General features: G+C 36.3%; 3 protein-coding genes across 3 annotated transcripts; all 3 read left to right on the top strand.

Moving 5' to 3' along the window:
* Positions 1 to 2,512: 2,512 nt before the first annotated feature.
* Positions 2,513 to 6,281, top strand: pvalb3 (parvalbumin 3). The gene is made up of 5 exons (XM_086064024.1): positions 2,513 to 2,659; positions 3,059 to 3,125; positions 4,383 to 4,515; positions 4,850 to 4,959; positions 5,882 to 6,281. Exons 2-5 carry the CDS (start codon positions 3,065 to 3,067, stop codon positions 5,905 to 5,907), a joined length of 330 nt encoding a protein of 109 aa, XP_085920150.1. The 5' UTR covers positions 2,513 to 2,659; positions 3,059 to 3,064; the 3' UTR covers positions 5,908 to 6,281.
* A 2,202-nt stretch (positions 6,282 to 8,483) lies between these two features.
* On the top strand, positions 8,484 to 12,078 carry pvalb9 (parvalbumin 9). The gene is made up of 5 exons (XM_086063961.1): positions 8,484 to 8,679; positions 9,309 to 9,376; positions 10,916 to 11,048; positions 11,358 to 11,467; positions 11,833 to 12,078. The coding sequence occupies exons 2-5, from the start codon at positions 9,316 to 9,318 to the stop codon at positions 11,856 to 11,858; spliced, it is 330 nt and encodes a 109-aa protein (XP_085920087.1). The 5' UTR covers positions 8,484 to 8,679; positions 9,309 to 9,315; the 3' UTR covers positions 11,859 to 12,078.
* Positions 12,079 to 12,873: 795 nt separating this feature from the next.
* On the top strand, positions 12,874 to 19,911 carry ccz1 (CCZ1 vacuolar protein trafficking and biogenesis associated). Its single transcript, XM_086064434.1, has 17 exons — positions 12,874 to 13,006; positions 13,459 to 13,534; positions 13,621 to 13,717; positions 13,828 to 13,925; positions 14,010 to 14,103; positions 14,202 to 14,282; positions 14,352 to 14,399; positions 14,552 to 14,635; positions 14,757 to 14,932; positions 15,004 to 15,085; positions 15,159 to 15,220; positions 16,770 to 16,881; positions 17,502 to 17,535; positions 17,627 to 17,744; positions 19,126 to 19,284; positions 19,360 to 19,487; positions 19,565 to 19,911. The coding sequence occupies exons 2-17, from the start codon at positions 13,521 to 13,523 to the stop codon at positions 19,618 to 19,620; spliced, it is 1,443 nt and encodes a 480-aa protein (XP_085920560.1). The 5' UTR covers positions 12,874 to 13,006; positions 13,459 to 13,520; the 3' UTR covers positions 19,621 to 19,911.
* Positions 19,912 to 20,044: the final 133 nt, after the last annotated feature.

A 20,044-nucleotide genomic window follows, 5' to 3' on the forward strand; every position in this document is an offset into this window, starting at 1 on the left:
CGGTATCCGAGGCCCGTGTCGTTCGAGGTGAGGGACCCGGGCTTGACCGTGGCGCATTTTCAACACCGCCAAATTGACATCAAGTTGATTCGACTGGCAAGAATTGGACTTGCAGTATTTGAAACATTTAACAACACGAGTCAAAGCAAAGCAGCGTTGCAAGGCATTCCGTCGTTTCACGTTTACATGCAGCCTTTGCTGCGGACATGATGACGCGCTTTCCTAAAATAGACGCCCGAATAGTTTCATCACCATAAGGAGAAAGGTTCTGAATGGGCGTAAGAGGCGGGGTTATAAAAAAACAAAAAAATAATAAACTGGCAGACTTTCCTCCGAAGCATCAAGTAATGCTGATTCGTAGCTCAATATTTTGGGTCTTGTCGTGACCGAAAGAACAAGATCCCGGATACAAGCGGCCGAAATGAGTTTCCTCCACAGCGTATCCGGCCTCTCCCTTAGAGATAGAGTGAGAAGCTCGGTTGAGGTGGCTCGGGCATCTGGTTCGGATGCCTGCTGGACTTGCGTTTCGGGCTTGTCCCACCGGCGGGAGGCCCCGGGGACGACCCAGGACACGCTGGAGAGACTACGTCTCTCGGCTGGCCTGGGAACGCCTTGGGATCCCGTCGGAGGGAGGAGCTGGCTGAAGTGGCTGGGGGAGAGGGAAGTCTGGGCTTTACCTGCTAAAGCTGCTGCCCCCTGCGACCCGACCCCGGAGAAGCGGTGGATGATGGATGGATGGATATTTAGGGTACAAAGAAATCATAATCAGTATTCACAATTGTCTGCCCATCCATCCGTCTACAGATACCATATAAAAAGATATCTGTCCATCCAACCATTTTTCACCAACATCCATCCAGATAGATATTATCCATCTATCCAAATAGATAGATATCGTCCATTCATCATCCAGATATCATCTATCCAGATGGATATCATTCATCCATCAACCCATCCATCCATCCATCTATCCATCCAGACAGATAAATATCATCCATCAATCCATCCATCCAGATAGATAGATATCATCCATCCAGATCGATAGATATCATCCATCCAGATCGATAGATACCATCCACCCATCCATCCAGATAGATAGATATCATCCATCCATCCATCCAGATAGATAGATATCATCCATCCAGATCGATAGATACCATCCTGACAGATAGATATCACCATCCACCCATCCATCCATCCAGATAGATAGATATCATCCATCCATCCATCCAGATAGATAGATATCATCCATCCAGATCGATAGATACCATCCAGACAGATAGATATCACCATCCACCCATCCATCCAGATAGATAGATAGATATCATCCATCCATCCATCCAGATAGATAGATATCATCCATCCAGATCGATAGATACCATCCAGACAGATAGATATCACCATCCACCCATCCATCCATCCAGATAGATAGATATCATCCATCCATCCATCCAGATAGATAGATATCATCCATCCAGATCGATAGATACCATCCAGACAGATAGATATCACCATCCACCCATCCATCCATCCAGATAGATAGATATCATCCATCCATCCAGATAGATACATATCATCCATCCATCCATCCATCCAGATAGATAGATATTCATCCATCCATCCATCCAGATAGATAGATATCATCCATCCAGATCGATAGATACCATCCAGACAGATAGATATCACCATCCACCCATCCATCCATCCAGATAGATAGATAGATATCATCCATCCATCCATCCAGATAGATAGAGATCATCCATCCATCCAGATAGATAGATATCATCCATCCAGATCGATAGATACCATCCAGATCGATAGATACCATCCAGATCGATAGATACCATCCAGATCGATAGATACCATCCAGACAGATAGATATCACCATCCATCCATCGATCCATCCATCCACATATATACATAGATATCGTCTATCCATCTCGAGAGAGAGAAGTAGAAGCACGGCCCAAAACTCATTGCAGACATGTTATCTGTCATTCCGGCGTAAATGAACAGACCGTACTGAATGATCTGCTGCCCTGAACCCAATCCTAAAACTGTGGGCTCTTTTCATATACATTCACCCGTATTTACTCTCTTATATCCTCCCGTAGTTATCTATCCTTAGCAGACATTAGAACTCATCCTGCGCCGCTCCGATACAAGATCTCACGCAAACCTGATTTACGAAGAAGGCGCCGGTTGCCGCGCGACCAAACAAACCCCGCCAAAGCCGTCAAATATGTCGACATGGCGGCCTCGCGCCAAGCGACGTCGTCCCTCAAATCGTCTCCGCTCTCCTGTCAAGTTAGACGGCACGGCCCGAGCGTGCGTTTCACCCCAATCAGCAGCGTGTATAATTAGCCCCGTGCCGCGTCCAGCACTTTTCGACATGGGCCTTTTACACTCCACGTGGGCCTACCATTTAAGCATCTTCATTGAACGTACATATAAATAGAACAGCTCTGTCTACTTGACACATTTTTTAGCGGCTACTTCCACCAAGCCGCTGCGCGTCGTGTCCATTACTCGGCCTATGCATCATATTTCGGCGCGGCGCAGGTATATAAGTTGATGCGCTTTGGCTGCGGGGCCCCACTGCAGTGAACAGAATCTTCTCAGTGAATTCTCAGTCTTTTAAGATCTAACTAACCTCAAGGTGAGTTTTCACTGCTTCAACCTGATGTGATGAGACGTTTGTGAGGACTACCATCCGACCACAGGATTTTTATTTATTTATTTATTTATTTATTTATTTATTTATTTATTTATTTATTTATTTATTTATTTATTTATTTATTTATTTATTTATTATTATTATTTTATTTTTTATTTTTTTATTAATTTATTTTTTATTTTTTGGGGAGGAGTGGGGTGGGGGGGTGGGGGGCTTTGGCTGCTTTACTATGGAAAAATTGGACTACCTTTTCTGCCCTGAGAGGAACGTTCACATTCAACCTGTTCGCATGTATATAGTTGCGCGATTGCGATTTACAAGGCAACATGTTTGCCTGTCCATCCTGTCTGATGTTCTCTTGTTTCTCTTTGCTCCCCGCAGTTCAAAATGGCATTCGCCGGAATTCTGAGTAACTCTGACATCACTGCAGCCCTTGCTGCCTGCCAAGGTAAAAAAAACTCCCGATAAATCGAGATGTCTTCGCTTGTCTTATGTAACCCGTATAATAGTCGCAGTGAGATCCGATGCAAAAAAAAATCATAAAAAATCTGCCTTTACAGTGCTAATAGCGCTTACTTGAGCTCCCACACTTTTTTTTTTCTCTCCCCAAAATAGCTGCAGGTAATGTGCACCTAACAGCAGTATGTGAGCTTGTTGACAGGGTGGACAGTGATAGAGTGGACATTTTTTTTTACTTATTTAGCAACATGAGAGGGGATCTTGTTCCAAAATGAACATCATTATTTTGTTAAAGGCTTCTTTTTTCTTCTTTTTTTTTTTTAAATACAGCTTTATTGTGCCTCATTGGGCCTAATACAGTTGCAGTAGACTTTGATTCTTTACATGCATAATATATCTTTAAAATAAAAAAGTCAATTAACTGTTGTAATGGAAACTTACTCCAATTTACTCCTAATATCCGAATTATTTTTAAATTCTTAATTTTTTTGTATTGCATCTCTTTAGATTGTGTATCAGGAGCGGGCAAAACCAAAAAAATTGAATTGACAATGTGTATGTAAAATATTTTATTTCAACTGTGAAATAATTTATTCTCATTTTTATTGGATTCTTTTTTGTAATTCTTCCAATTGAATGAATATAAAATAAATAAATAAATAAATAAATGGGTAAGGGGTGTGTAGACTTTTTACTGTGCAAGTGTACTTAATCGGGATTCCAGTGACCGTAGCTAAATTGTAGATTAACCAATTATTTCATCAAATAAATGAACAATTGCTCAATTTACATGTAGAGGTGTACATTTATGTATTTTCTTTCTGAAATTTATTATTTAGGCAATAAAATAGTCCAAATAAATGGATTAATTGATACATTTTAATTGAGCGGTTTTAGCTAAATTACTAAATTACTAAATTATTAAAATGGACCACAGTTTGCACACCACTGGTTTAAGTGCACCCAATTATATGTCTAGTGAGTGTACAATAACACATTACAAGTCCCTACTTAGGAAATGACATACATTTAATTGGCGTATTAGAATATGTATGTTGCGCAGTGATTCCCAATGATTTTCAAAGCTGCGTGTTACACTTCAACATGGAATGTAGTCCCCATGCAATATTCGGCGATGATGGAGCACCTGTCAAACAGCGAGAGTGCAAATGATATGTGACTAATGTCCGTCATGCATACGTGCGTGCGTGCGTGTGTGCGTGCGTGCGTGCGTGTCTCCTGGCAGCTGCCGACTCCTTCAAGCACAAGGAGTTCTTCGCCAAGGTCGGTCTGGCCGGCAAGTCCACCGACGTCATCAAGAAGGCTTTTGATGTCATTGACCAGGACAAGAGCGGCTTCATCGAGGAGGATGAGCTCAAGTAGGCGAACCCCTCCGACCCCCCCCCCCCCCCCCCCGGCTTAGATTTCAACTTCTCAGAACCTTGTTGTGCGCGGATCGTATGTCTGAAATTTGAAAGATTTGAACGGCCTGGCATGCAAAGACGAAATAGACATAAAAATAAAAAAAAGTCTACACACCCTTGTGCAAATGCTAGATTTGTGTGACAAAAACTTGCCATTTGCAAAGGGGTGTGTAGACTTTTTAACACCACCGTAGAAAATAATCTGATTAGCGCGACTCCTTGTCTCGTCATGAAAACAGAACTAAAAATTGATAAGGATGCCACTGACTTTGACCCGGGTTTTTTGCAGGCTCTTCCTGCAGAACTTCTCTGCTCATGCCAGAGCTCTGACCGACAAAGAGACCAAGGTGTTTCTTCAGGCTGGCGACACTGATGGCGACGGCAAGATCGGAGTTGATGGTGAGAACATGAACCAGCAACTCAACAGCAATTAAGCAATAGCACATGAGAAGGATTGATGGATTGAACAGATTTAGTCGATATACTCGTTACTTTACTTGAGTATTTTCACAGTAATATATATATATATGTATTACTATAATTTTTATTATTAGGATTACTATTATTATTATTATTATTAATATTATTATTATTTGAAAATAGTTCAGTCTAATACTTTTACTTTTTCCGAGCTTTTTGTTTTGTTTTGATTTTATTGATGCCTGTATTGTGCACTTTGAGATTTATTTTAGAAATGTAAAGTGTGTTATTAATAATAATCTATTATTGTAAGGCGTGTCAAAATTAGTGCAATAATTTTGGGGTTAATAAAAGTTTCTTTAACGCCACTATTTTTTTTTTTACGCGCGATTAATGACCCACCCTTACTTGGAAACAAGTTACTTCATGTTAAAGATTAGCTCTTATTATGAAAAGAAAAATGCAATGAGCTGGCTGTCAACAATGTCTTACAAATGCAATTGTGCCATCTGGTGGCAGAAAAAAATGACCTCAAGACAAATCAATATCACACTCGTTTTTTTACAGTACAGCACATATTTTTTATTCAATTTAACTCAATCTTATGAATGATTGTGAAATGACTGTATCAATGACTAAAAGATGCAGCCATATTTCTATTAGTTTTACATTGTTTTCCACTTTTATGTTAAAACAAATATAAAAGTAGCGATTAATTGTGAGTTAACTATTGAAGTCATGCGATTAATAACGATTAAAAATTGTAATCCCCTGACACACCTAATTATTATTATTATTATTATTATTATTATTATTATTATTATTATTATTATTATTATTATTATTATTATTATTATGTGACCATCAATCTTTGAAAAACCTTTTGTCTCTTTCTCTACAGAGTTTTCTGCTATGGTTAAGTGTTAAAGCAACAAGCTGACCAACATCTTACTTGACTACTCATAAGGAACAACTTGAGCCCAGAAACTTTTCTCTTCTTCCCTCTCACTCTCTCCCTTCATCTCCATTTTTATTTAAAAAAAATATATATATTATTTTTTTTCTTTACATTTGGCCTTTGAGCTCTGAAGCCAAATCAAGCCGCTCCGCCTCCCTGTTGGTTGCGCTGTCCACGATGAATGTAGCTGACTAAGTGTGTGGTGTGCTTGTGTGTCTTCCTTTCTCTCTCTCGCTCTCTCTCTCTCTCTCACCCCCTCAAATACTTCTGACGTCGCCGTCGTACTGTGACTTTTTCTTACTGTCACATCAGTGCTGGTGCACTTGAATGGCAAACGGACGATGAGGAAACAATAAAGGTGCTTTTTCAATACCGCGTCTCACCCTGGTTTTTATTTCATCGAGTGGGAAAAAAACACTTCTGCGGTGGGGCTTATTTGCATAAAAACCACCTCCTTGCCCAAAGAAAAAGGCTTAAAAAAATAAAATAAAAAAATAATAATAATAATAAAAAAATATATATATATATATATATATATATATATATATATATATATATATATATATATATATATTGTTATATTGTTATATTGTTTTTCTACATGCGTTGCTGGCTCTGATAATATGCATAATATAATGTGATTGTTTTTTTTATTGTCACCACTAGGTGGCACTGTAACTCTAATGTGTTTTTATAAAGCTGCTGAAGGCCAATTGATTTAAACAAAAGCCATAGTTTCTATTAAATATCAATACCACCTAACCCTTAATTAATTGAACACATAGTAGTTGTGCAGTACCACCAGTGACACAAATGCTGACACACCAGACCTCAGAAGAAGAAACATGGAGAATTAATTACCTTTATTCCCTTGGTTCTCGTTATAAAAAAATAAAATAAAAAAATAAAAACGACCTGTGCTGCGTTTGACAGAAATGCTGACTGAAACCACCAGAGATGATGATGCCTTTGCAGAGGAAAGCCATCAGTGAGAAAGTAGCTGGTCGTCAGGGTAACCAGGTGTAATCACCCCCCCCTCCCCCCAAAAAAAAATCCCTGGAAAGAACTTGAATTAATTCTGCAACCCAACTAAGAGAAAATATTTTTGTATTGATTTGTGAATTTGTACATTTTATTATATTGTGCACTCTATTTTTCCTTATACAGCTCAATGTCCACTGGTGAGTGCCCATCTAATTGCATTGTTTGACTGACAGATGTTGTCGTGAGGTGGGAAATGTGTTTCACATGATCCATAGGGACATGCACCAAATGCATTTGCGCAGCTCTGAGTTTATCCTGGTTTAACGGCTTACTGGGAAAAAGCATATAGAACAAGAATGGGCCACATACGGACCGCTCCACTCTTTAATCCAAGCTGAATGTTTACTGCGTGGAGGCATGTCATAGCTATACGTTTCATTTAAGATATCCCCCCCCATTTAGCTCAATAAATAACTGTCTCATTAATTTATTGTAAATAATAAAATAAAAACAGTATTTTAGAAATAGACAATTCTTCCATCCATTCAATCCATGTAACATTTTTGTAGTTTTTTTTTTTTTTTAAGGTTAATGTACCGGTATTATAAAAAATATATAAATAATAACATAATTTTTTTTTTATGAATTATATATTAAACACATTTTATTCATTTAACTCATTGCATATATTTTTATAAATTAATTTAAAAAAATAGTTAATTACAATAATTTATTCAGGTTCTACTTTAATTTCTACAAGAATCAGGTGACTCTTTTGTAGTAAAAAAAAAAAAAAAAGACTTAAATTAACATTTATTTGTTTGTTTATTTATTTAGTAAAATTTATGGTTATTAACAAAACACATTTTTAATATAAAATGTATTTATTTAAATTGTAAAAATAATAATGATAAAATTGGTAAATTTAAATAATTTATTCATGAATGACTAAAAAAATAATAATTAGATAGTTCATTTATAGTGAACAATAACAAAAAAAAATTAAAGTACAGTAAACATTAGAATTTGTATTTATTTAGCCAAATAATTATTTTTTAATCTTAATTAAATAATCTATAAATAATTGAAATAAATCATCGTTAATTAGTTTATTTTATCATTAGAATTAAAATGTTTTAGATATATTTTTCTTTTAATTTTATTTTATCACAAGGAACATGAACTCATAAAATACAAACAAATTACTTATTAATTATAAAGTTAACTTTTTTCTTTTTCATTCATCATAATTAATTTTTTTTATTGATTTTCGGGAGAATTGTGGTTATTTGATTACAAAATAACACAATAATATAACATATTGATTGTATTTAACTTTTCTTTGTTTTACCTCATCTGTCCATTAAAAAAAATAAATCAAACATGGCCCTTGAGCATGAAAAGTTCCCACCCCTGCTATAGATTAAATTAAATGTGATATGTGTATAATCTCTCATGTGCACATGCAGCTCGGGTGGGGGAGGGAGGGAGGCTGGACAAGGGAGCGCTCGAGCATAAAAAGCGAGGGCTCGGAAAACTTGATTGGATAAAAAACCCTACGCGTTTGGGCTGAAAGGAAGAGTGAGCGCAGCTATAAAAAGTTTATCGGGCAGGTAAAGCAACACGAGCTGAGGGAACATCTGATCCCACAGTGGAAATCCAAGCAGAGTGCATAAAAGTCAGGCAGCTACCAAGGGCCATCACAAAGACTTTTTATCTGCTTTTGTTTTGGACCTGAGAGGACGACCAGTCCAGAGGTGAGTCGCACATCTGTATCATGCAGATATGGGCCGGGTAAGAAATTTAGAATATGCATTGTATGCACTATTATGTTATATTTTCAGATTCTGCCTGAAAAACTTAAAGGATGCCTGCTTAATGAGTAACAACCTGCAATTGTAAATGTAATATTATTATGTTTATCTTAAAAGTGTCCGATTTCTGTTGTAGGCACTGCACTGGATCATAGGCGAAGGTTTTCCTCATATTTGGGTTCCTATTGAGGAGAACAGTATTGGAAACTCTCCTCTGCATGATGCAATGCAGTTCTCCGCCTCCGCCTCCGCAAACGACACCCACGATTATAAACATACTTAAATTAGCACCAGTGTCAATAAAAAAATCTTTGCAGCTATTGCGTCACAATAGACAGTACAGACAAATCAGTTTTGATTTAAAAGCTGTAAGTACATTGAATCATATCACAACCCTAATATATATGTATACTTACTGTGCTGTTTACGTATAAAATGATATAATGATGTCCCTCATTTCATTATATTTATTTCTTGTATTGAAAAAGACTCTAGCCCAAAACGGGAACGCTTGAAGTAGGTGAGAAAACCCAGTGTGCCTAATTTGCACCGTGTTTCTTTTCACCCTGCAGAACCAGCATGTCCCTCACCTCCATCCTCTCGGCTGAAGACATTGAAAATGCTGTGAAAGACTGTCAAGGTAACACACACACACACACACACACACACACACACACACTCATACTACCAAACTTTAATACACTATGTGACTGATCAATCTGCGATTACCTTAACCTCTAACAGAAGTAAAGACGAGCTTTGTAATCTTTTCTCCGGCTGCATTAATTTCACTTTTGTACAGTACCCTCTTATCTCCACCTCCAGATGATTGCAAAAGCTTTTCAATCATCCTGTCTGTTTTGGTGGTTGCATGACTTTGCAAAACTTGAAGGAAAAAAAAACAGTAAAGTGGAAAAGCTCCCATAAGCCAGCAGCCACATGCATTTTTAATCTCACCTCATCGGCCTACTCTGTCAAACAATTTCATATACGGTGGTGCCTCGACTTACAAGTAACCCAAGTTGGCTCGTTTTGTTTTATTTTATTTATTTTTTGTATTTATTTTTTTGTAATTATTTTTTGTATTTATTTTTTGTATTTATTTTTTGTATTTATTTTTTGTATTTATTTTTTGTATTTATTTTTTGTATTTATTTTTTCTATTTATTTTTTGTATTTATTTTTTCTATTTATTTTTTCTATTTATTTTTTCTATTTATTTTTTCTATTTATTTTTTCTATTTATTTTTTGTATTTATTTTTTGTATTTTTTTTTTAACCAAACTTTGCTTTGTTGTGAAAGCGCTATAATAATAAAGTTGAGTTATGAAAGTCAGCTAGCTTAATGCTAACACATAATGGTACAAATCATAGACAAGTTAACAAAGCTAGCTGAAATCCCATTACCCGGTAGTTATAAACCTCTAACCAACTTATATTCAAACACAAATGGTAGCAACACATGCATTTTCAACATGTTCTTATCCTTTATTTATTTATTTTAACCAAACGTTGCAAAAATAAATACAGGTGAGTTCTGAAAGTCAGCTAGTCTTAATGCTAACACATAATGGCAAGAATCATAAACAGGCTAGCAAGGCTAGCATTGAAATCCCAGTACAGATGGTTGTAAACCTCAAAACAATTTGCATTCTGACACAAATGTTAGCAACACGCGCAGTGAGATAACATAACAACACTCTTTGCCTTTTGAAGTCAACTCGCTTAATGCTAATACACAATAAGAAGAATCATAAACAGGCTAACAAGACTAGCATTAAAATACCTGTACAGGTAGTTGTAAACCTCTATACAATTTGTCGTCTAACACAAATGTTAGCAATAGCAACACGCGCAGGTAGATAACATAACAACACTCTCTTTGCCTTATGACGTCAACTAGCACAATGCTAGTAAAAAATAAGAAGAAACATAAACAGGCTAACAAAACTAGCATGCAGGGAGACAATAAAGTATATATTGTTTTTCCTCTCTAAAATGACAAAATTACCACAACACATTATTACATTATTTCTAATAATAATATTACTATATGTTTGTTTGTTTGTTGTTGTTTGGATATCTCCATTTATTTCATTGGGGAAGAATGATTTGAAGTACAAATGTGATCAAGGCACAAATTCAACTTGTAATTCAAGGCGCCACTGTGTATCTGCAGCTCCGGACTCCTTCTGCCACAAGAAGTTCTTCGGACTCTGCGGCCTCTCCTCCAAGACGCCACAAGAGGTCCAGAATGTCTTCCAGATCCTCGATGAGGACAGCAGCGGCTACCTGGAGGAGTCGGAGCTCAAGTGGGACATCTCATTGTTTTTCATTTGTGTTTATTTTTTTGAACATCTCTTACAGTAAAATGTTACAATGTGCATGACAAGAGAGATTAAGGTCTCCCTAATAACTCACACAGCTGTATTAAAGCCATCCCTTTGTAATCCACGTAGATTATAAATGTATAAGTGTTATCATAGTATTTGTGTTACATAATTCACTTTTCGCTGTGCTAACATTTGACAAAATGGCGTCTTCATCATTTTTCTGCGTTTGAAATAACGACGCAAGACATCTTGTATACGCGCATTAGAGTGACATTTGTGTTTGTGCAGGTTTTTCCTGCAGCGGTTCGTCCCCGGAGCCAGAACGCTGACCGAGGCTGAAACCAAAAGCTTCATCTCGGCAGCGGATGACGACAGCGATGGCAGGATCGGAGCAGAGGGTCAGTATCTGATTTCATGCAGCTAAAAAGGCATCTGATGCGAGGAGAACACTTTTCCTGCGGGTTGCCATCCCTGACGCACTGGAGTTTAACTAAAGCTTTCAAATTATTTATGATGCGGGACAAATTTGTATATGCGGTACAGTTTTGTCTGTTTTGTTCAATAAAATATACAGATTTTATTTTGGGTGGATTTTTTTTAAAAAAGATTACTCAGAATATCTACGTACATAAGGACATTTTAATTGGGATGATTTTATCTACTGTATGCATGATTTTTTTTTCACAATGTTTAAAACTGCTTATGCGTCGAGGAATGTATTTTCAGATACATGTTGTATTCATAATGTTTTCTTTCTGTTTAGAGTTCCAGATGATGGTCCTGTCCTGAGCTCTGAGAGTGGATCAGTTCTTGCTTCCATTTCCATTGATTTTTGTTTTGTTTTGTTTTTTGGCCTGGGTTTCAGTGGATATTCTGTTTGATTTCCTCGCTCACCCTCACTGATAAACAATAATTATTACAGTTTCTCCTTCAAACTTGTGGCAATGGAAGAAATGAAATGTGTGAATGTGTGGCCTCTGTTTTATTAAATAAAGTTGGTAACAATACTAGTAAAGTGTCTTGACATCTGATTAATATTTTAATGTCCCAATGTATCTATGGTAGAGACAGGTTGTTAGTTGAAACCACCAAAGTAGCATTAGATTATTGAAATTATTATTATTTTTGTCTGTGTCTTTTATTTTTATGAAAATGTTAGTCTAACATTAATATTTTTTTGTGTTCTCATTTGGAAGATAATCAGAAATATTAGAAAATAATAAATAATAAAATATCACAAATATATTCTATAATTTAGTTAAATTAAATTAAATTGAATTATATAATTAAATTATATATAAAAAATGATCATAAAGATTACAAAATTATGCCACTCACTCAATGTGCACTATACACTGCTTACACTAACAACAAGGCTTGAAGAAAATAACTAGTTTACAAAAGCACATACAGTGATGCCAAATTACTGATCGATAGATTTAACAACTTTTCTAACCTCTAGCAGCTATTAAATTTGTCGAGGTCACCTTGCCTCACCTGTCAACTCTTACAGCAAAACTCTTCCACTAACGTCAATCCAAATCATGACATGAATTATTGCGCTTCCAAAATTATAAATTAATTTCACGTGAAAGGCATATTTTGAGGATTTTTTTAAATCCAGGTGGAAGCTGGTATTTCCACGTGACCTACTAATAAATTATTATTATTATTATTATTATTATTATTATTATTATTATTATTATTATTATTATTATTATTATTATTATTATTATTATTACAGCGAAGGCCAAGGTTCAGTTTTGTCCTATTCTTATGTTCGCGTTACAGTTTTCCAGCCGGACAGTTTTAGAGGTGACACTTAGCTGTCAAAAGCAGGAAGCAGACGATGTAGATTGTTTCTTGTTTAATCGCAATTTTTCCCCTGCTGTAACAAAACGACGTGCACACGAACCTGTTCATTTATGCTCTGTAAGGTGAGAGGTTTTCTCTTTCTTTCACGGTTTTCGTTTTGGGTGTTTTTTTTCACGCGTTGTGGATGTCAGCACACCGGAAACTCTTGCTAGCTAAGCTAACTTGCTATACGTCCTCTAGTAGGATTTATTTCTGTCTGATGTTATAGTCGTCATAATAACAGGTACATAATAAAAACTATGTTGGAACGACTGCTATATCGAGTATGTATAGTAGTTATGTTGTGCTTGAGTGTCTCCTGAGTATCAACACTTAAAAAAAGTGCTTTAATTTTTGTTTAGATTGCAATATCCTCGGTTAATATTTTGCTGTCTGCCGCAGCTGCACTTTATCTACGTTCCTTACCATAGGGCTAAAAATAAGTATTAAACATATACAAAAGTAAATGTAAATGCAATTTTAATGTTCCTGTAAATAAATATTACCCATAATGTGCTTTTCTTTCCTTCTACAGGAAAAAGGCATGCTCGCAACACACGTATTCACGCAAAGGAAATCCAGACAAACGTGACACTGATGCTGATGATTAGGTAAAAATAAATGCATTTATTTATTGCAAAATGTGAGCATAACAAAAACCTGATATAAATATATGTCCACTTTTTTTGTATTATAGCCCCAGAATGGCCTCAGGAATGCAAGAGAAACAGTTCACAGCATCTCTACTCAATTTCTTTGTTTATAATCCCACATTTGGACCGCGGGAAGGCGAGGTGAGTTTTACGTCGCAGATGATTTGCACCTGAATTGGTCCCCTTATTATAGTCTCACCTCAGTGCTGGTAATTACTTATAAAGTGATGTTTTTTTTTCAATCACATTAGGAAGAGAACAAGATCTTGTTTTATCACCCCAGTGACTTGGAGAAGAATGAGAAGATCCGAAATGTGGGCCTTTGTGAAGCTATTGTCCAATTTACGAGGTAGGAACTAATGCAATAAGATACTAGTGGTGTATTGAAAATATGGTAGTAATTGTAGCTAATGTTTGTTTTGGTCTTGTCTAGAACATTCTGCCCAACAAAACCAGTAAAATCCCTGCACACACAGAAAAACCGGCAGTTTTTCTTTGAGCCTGAGGAAAATTTCTGGATGGTCATGGTAATGATTAAAGTATTTTTTTTTAGATTATGGAATGTGTTTCATTTTAAATGTTCATTTCTTAGCCTGCTTGTAATTGTGTCCAATTCATTGCACAGGTGGTTCGAAACCCAATGATTGAAAAGCCAAACAAAGATGGAAAACCTCCCACAATAGAGTATCAGGAAGAGGAAATACTTGTGAGTGTTTGTTCTTTCTTTGAATATTATCATCTTGGTTGTTAACTATGTTTCCTGTACCTCGTCAAGGACACCGTCTATGGTGCAGTGGTAAAGCAATGCTACAGTATGTATAAGGTAAGCACTGATAATTTTGGATTGAGATAAATAATAGTGGACATTTTTTCCCATCTTGTTCTAATTTTTTTTATATCACAAAAACAGGCATTTGACAGGGGTGTGTAGACTTTTTATAGCCATTGTAAGTAATTATTTTCCTTATGCTGCAGCTTTTCAACGGTACCTTTGGTAGAGCCATGGAAGCTGGCGGAGTGGAGCTGCTAACTCAGAAGCTCGAAAAGTTCTTCTACAGGGTAAAAACCAGATCCAACACATCGTTACCGACTGAATACGTTTTTAGTATTTGTGTATTTTCTCAAACTGCAGTGTTAGCACGACACTTTACATTTGTGTTTATATGGCTGCGTCTTCCAGTATCTGCAGACTCTCCACCTGCAGTCCTGTGACCTGCTGGACGTATTTGGCGGCATCAGCTTCTTCCCGCTGGACAAGATGACATACCTGAAGATCCAATCTTTCGTCAACCGGGTGGAGGAGAGTCTCAGCCTCATCAAATACACAGCCTTCCTGTATAACGACCAGCTCATCTGGTAACAGGACGGGACACGTCTGCTCGGCTCGCGCCGCTCCCGCAGGTGTTAAGTTGTCTTTGTGTGTGCAGGAGCGGCCTGGAACAAGATGACATGAGGATTCTGTACAAGTACCTAACCACTTCGCTGTTTCCCAGGCATTCCGAGCCGGAGGTAAGGAAAGAGCCTGCGTATATTTGAGGTGCTGATGATGTTGTCATTACATACTCTTTCTGTTCCTGTGTAGTTGGCTGGCAGGGATTCTCCTCTTAGGCCAGAGGTTGCAGGAAACTTGTTGCATTACGGGAGGTGAGTCCCGAAAACACGGTTGGACAAAACTTTTTTTGTGCTCAAAGGTCAAAATTTATTTAGTTAAGTAGTTAATAGTTAAATGTTTATATAACATAGTTAATTGTATTATTTTTCTATCATGATTATTTTATACATTATAAATGAATTAATTATGTTTAATAATCAAAGTTAAAATTTATATGACCTCATTCACTGCCATTGACGGCTATAGTTGTCAAAAATTTATTTGAACTATTTCTATTAGTTTAACATTTTTCCCCACTTTTGTTAACAAGAGCATGAAAACCTAGATTTTTTTTTATTGTATTAGAACAGATATAAAATGTGTGATTAATCGTGAGTTAACTAGTGAAGTCATGCGATTAATTACGATTAAAAATTGTAATCGCCTCACGACCCTCATTTTTAATAATCTTTTCTTTAAAAAAAAAAGAAGATTATTAAAAATGTAATAATTTTTTTTAAAGAAAAGATTATCAAAAATTAGGAGCATCAGGCGATTAAAATTTGTTATCGTAATTAATCGCATTGCCTTCACTAGTTAACTCGCAAGTCACAACTTTTATATCTGTTCTAAATGTACAAAAAAAATCTAGGCTTTCATACTCTTGTTAACAAAAATGGGAAAAAAAAGTTAAACTAATAGAAATAGTTTAAATTATTTTTTTTCGTCTATTGCTGTCAATGGCAGTGAATGAGTTAAAGATGCTCAATGCAGGAAATTGAGTTTTGAAATGCTACTGCCGCTTTTGGCCCAAAAATGTAACTGCACACTCCCTTTCTTCACGTAGAAAAAATGCACACATGACGTCACATCCGCAGACAAAGGGCGGGAAATTCAAACCCGAATCCAGTTTGAAAACGATTGGCCCGAGGCTTGCAGGAGTACCCATTGTAAAAATCTAAGGTGTTAATCTGCTAATTAGAAGATGTTTGAGTCATAAATGGTCAAATAAAAAGGCTATTGCAAAGATATTTGGGGCAAATTGAGCAGCTTTAAATCTGTATATTTCAATGATAGAGTAATATTTAATTTCCATGGTTTTAATGTTACTATTTATTATAGTTAATTTAGCAATTTATACAATTATTTTGTAAAGTAAAATATATGTTGATTTTTTAATTTTTTTAATTTAATTTTATTATTTACTCTACCAATCATTCAGTGAGATAAATACAGTAATGAATAAATAAATTCATTTAGTTAGAATTAATTAGCCAATTATTTAATCACATAAAATGCAAAAAAAATAAATATTTTATTGTTATTATTTTGTTTACAATATTTATATTTATTTTTACAGTAAATAAAGGCACAAATTATTTAATGCGTTAAATGGATATAGATAGAGATTTTAATTAGAGATGGGAAACTACTGATATTGAGTGTCCGTATCAGGCTGATACCGGCCTTATTTCAAGGTATCGGGTACTCATCAAGGATGCCAATACCAGTCACTGATACCTAAGGCAAAAATTTTTTTTATGACACTAAATAGAATTTTGAATATTCTATAAATTTACATATGTACAATGTTGCCTTCAGGTTTCTGACAGGACCGCCCAATCTTAAAGACCCTGAGGCCAAATTCCGTTTTCCCAAAATATTTGTCAGCGCGGAAGATGGCCACGAGGAGCTGCATCTGATTGTGTATAAGGTAACGTATTTTACATACATTCCTCAGTGTTAGCAATCTCAATTGAATTCAATTATTGATATATAATCAATTGATACACATATTTTCCAATGCATTTCTTTCTTTCTTTTTATGTCCGTGTGACTGCTTTTAAAAGAGTGTTTATACGTATGTAATGTTGCTGTGTGTGTGTGTTTGAGGACATTTTGATCATTTACAAGATTAAACTGTGTTTAGGCAATACACTTATCTATACTAAGTATGCGTAAATGTCATAAAACAAAACAAAGCGTTCGTGTTTTGTGTCCACCCTGTATAATAAATATGAGCAATAGCAATATTTGCTGCGTTGCTCTCTCAATAATTGATGACTGAAATGTAGTAATTGATTTCAAAATCGCCTCTGCGTTTTAAGAATTGATCATTTCTCCTCCGCATATTTCTGCTGCATGAAAGAGATGTTCCTAAAATGACTTTCATCGCAAGAGGGGGATGAAATCGGTGTGAAATATGCCGCAGCCTTAACTGTGGATATGGATTTTTGAGGATTAGACGTGCATTTTAAAATGATGAGCATGCACATCACTGTCATTGCAAAGCAATGTGACCTTGTTTCTGGGTTTGACCCGCTCCCCTTGCAGGCGATGAGCGCTGCCGCCTGTTTTATGGTCAACGGTAAGCATCTCATTTTTCCCCCCGCATAGATTATCGCTTCATCCGAAAGGTGCTTTTCTTCAATACCTGTCATGTTGAAATTTGTGCGCAGCCTCTGTGGAGATGACGAGGGAGTTCTGTGAGCAGTTGGACAGCTTGGTGGGGCCGCAGCTCACCTTGCTGGCGTCTGATATATGCGAACAGTTCACCATCAACCGCAGGATATCAGGGTTTGTTGACGCATTCAGATGTGGGGTTTTTTTTACACTTGAAAGTGGTGCAGAAATGTCATCGCGACCTTACTGTATTACATTTCATGACCTTGACTGATCCAAGGCACGTATTTCACTTTAGAAAAATCTCACAGCACAAAATGCCCAAAAAAGTAATCTATACTGAAACTCATATATGTGTGCATTTGTTTAAAAACATCTAGACATATTTTCAAGCTTTTATTTCTGTTTAGTGTATGATGGCTTACCGGCGTAAGTGATCATTATTGCACGGGATTGGCTAGCAAACTCACCAGACCTGAAATCCAAAGCGTTTCAATGGGCTTCAATAACATTTAACAATAGCCTCATTACCACATTGCATTGAATTTTGTATTTGATGCAAAAGTATCTCCAACCAACATTTCTGTATTTAAAATAAATAAATACAAAATGTATTCTAAAAATTTTTTTGAAAAGCGACAAAATCTTAAAATAAAAATTGAATCTATATATCTCGCTTGAAAAAAAAAACCCTCCTGTTTTTCTTACATGCATTTCTATTTTTTTTAAACTGAAATTCTGAGGTTTTCAATGTATTCTATTTCAATCAATAAATTATACCTAACAAAACATGAAGATTCCACCAGGTGGCGCCAAAGTAATGCGCACAAAAAAATTAAAAATAAGACAAGTTCCCCAAGAAATCTGCCAAACCCAAATCCACAAATGGGTTCATTGTAAATAAAATAATGTTTTAGGACCAATTCAGCGAAATAGAATAATATCTCACAGGAAACTTGATAATTTCTCACAACACACCGAAGTAATTGGAAACGACTGCTAAATTGGCCAATAGACTGCTAATTCCACACGAGTAATTTATTCAACAGCTAACCATTTTTTTCCCCCCATTTTTAATTTGCAGCTTAATGTATCTTAGTGTCATCCCAATTGACAGGCGTCGAGCGTCCATCTGCGTCTGATACATCCGTGACTGTAATCCAAGCATCCGAGCATCGACTTTAGCCAAGAAGCCACTGAATAAATAATGACATCCTGAATTTGTTTTTCTGCCGCCTGTCCTGATTTGACCGTCATCAAGTAAACCGCGTCCTCGGCTTACTTGTTCCAGTGGCTATAATCATCCAGAGTGGCTTATCGTCCTTGTATAATTCATACATGCGGGGACCCACGGTGGCTATTTTACCGCCATTATAGTTTACTGACTGACTACAATCTCAGTTTGGTTTCCTCTCAAATCTTGTGTTTGACAGCAATGACTTGCAAAAGTCAACATTTAGCATGAAAGGACATTCTTGAAGGAAGCCACATGACTGCGTGCTTTTTTCTTTTCTTTTTTGTTGTTCCGCCGTCTTGTGTCTGCGCATCTATCCAGGCCGGAGAAGGAACCCCAGTTTAAATTCATCTACTTCAACCACATGAACCTAGCCGAGAAAAGCACGATACACATGAGGAAGACGGCCAGTGTCTGTCTCACGTCTGTCCATCCTGACCTCATGAAGATCCTGGGGGACATCAACTGTGACTTCGCCAGGTAAAACAATCGGAATTGCTTTCAAAAAGTTCATAAGAAATGAGACGAAACCCTATTTTCGTGTGTGTCTGTCAGAGTTGATGAAGATGAAGAGATCATAGTCAAAGCCATGACGGACTACTGGGTTGTTGGCAAAAAGTCTGACCAGAGAGAACTGTATGTGATCCTAAATCAGAAGAACGCAAATTTGATTGAAGTCAATGGTATGTCTGCACCAAGCGTGTCATGTAAACCTCCAGTCGTCTAGAAATAACCTTGCTTGTATTTTCTCTTTCCGCAGAGGAGGTTAAGAGGCTTTGTGCGACACAATTCAACAACATATTCTTCCTGGACTGAGGGAGAGACTCTTTGACCACACTACAAAACTGTCAGTGTTGCAGGGTCTCACGGCAGCATCAGTGTAATGCAATAGTTGCATTGGAAAATAAATTTTTAAAAAAACTTAAAGGTTCCTCATCATTATTTTTTATTTAACTTTTAAATTGACATTTCCTTTTGTAATTAAGTGTACAAATGTACTTTGCCATGTCATTGTCTTTGTCATTGTTAAGATTTCAATGTGCGACTTTTAACTCATCATAACAAAAAAACTACTAAATTTGAATAAAGTGTAGTCATTTCACCTACTGTAAGAAGTCTCTTTGTTTCTTATCTAGTTATAGGGTTTTTAGTTTTACCTTAATAAATCAGTACAAGATTGTTGTTGGAATCATTACATGGGACTCCTAACAGAACTAGGTTGACTTGGTTATTTAATTTC

Source organism: Leptonotus elevatus, chromosome 20 (genome assembly GCF_054856555.1).
Source record: "Leptonotus elevatus isolate MCC_2025b chromosome 20, RoL_Lele_1.0, whole genome shotgun sequence".
In the NCBI taxonomy this organism is placed as follows: Eukaryota; Metazoa; Chordata; class Actinopteri; order Syngnathiformes; family Syngnathidae; genus Leptonotus; species Leptonotus elevatus.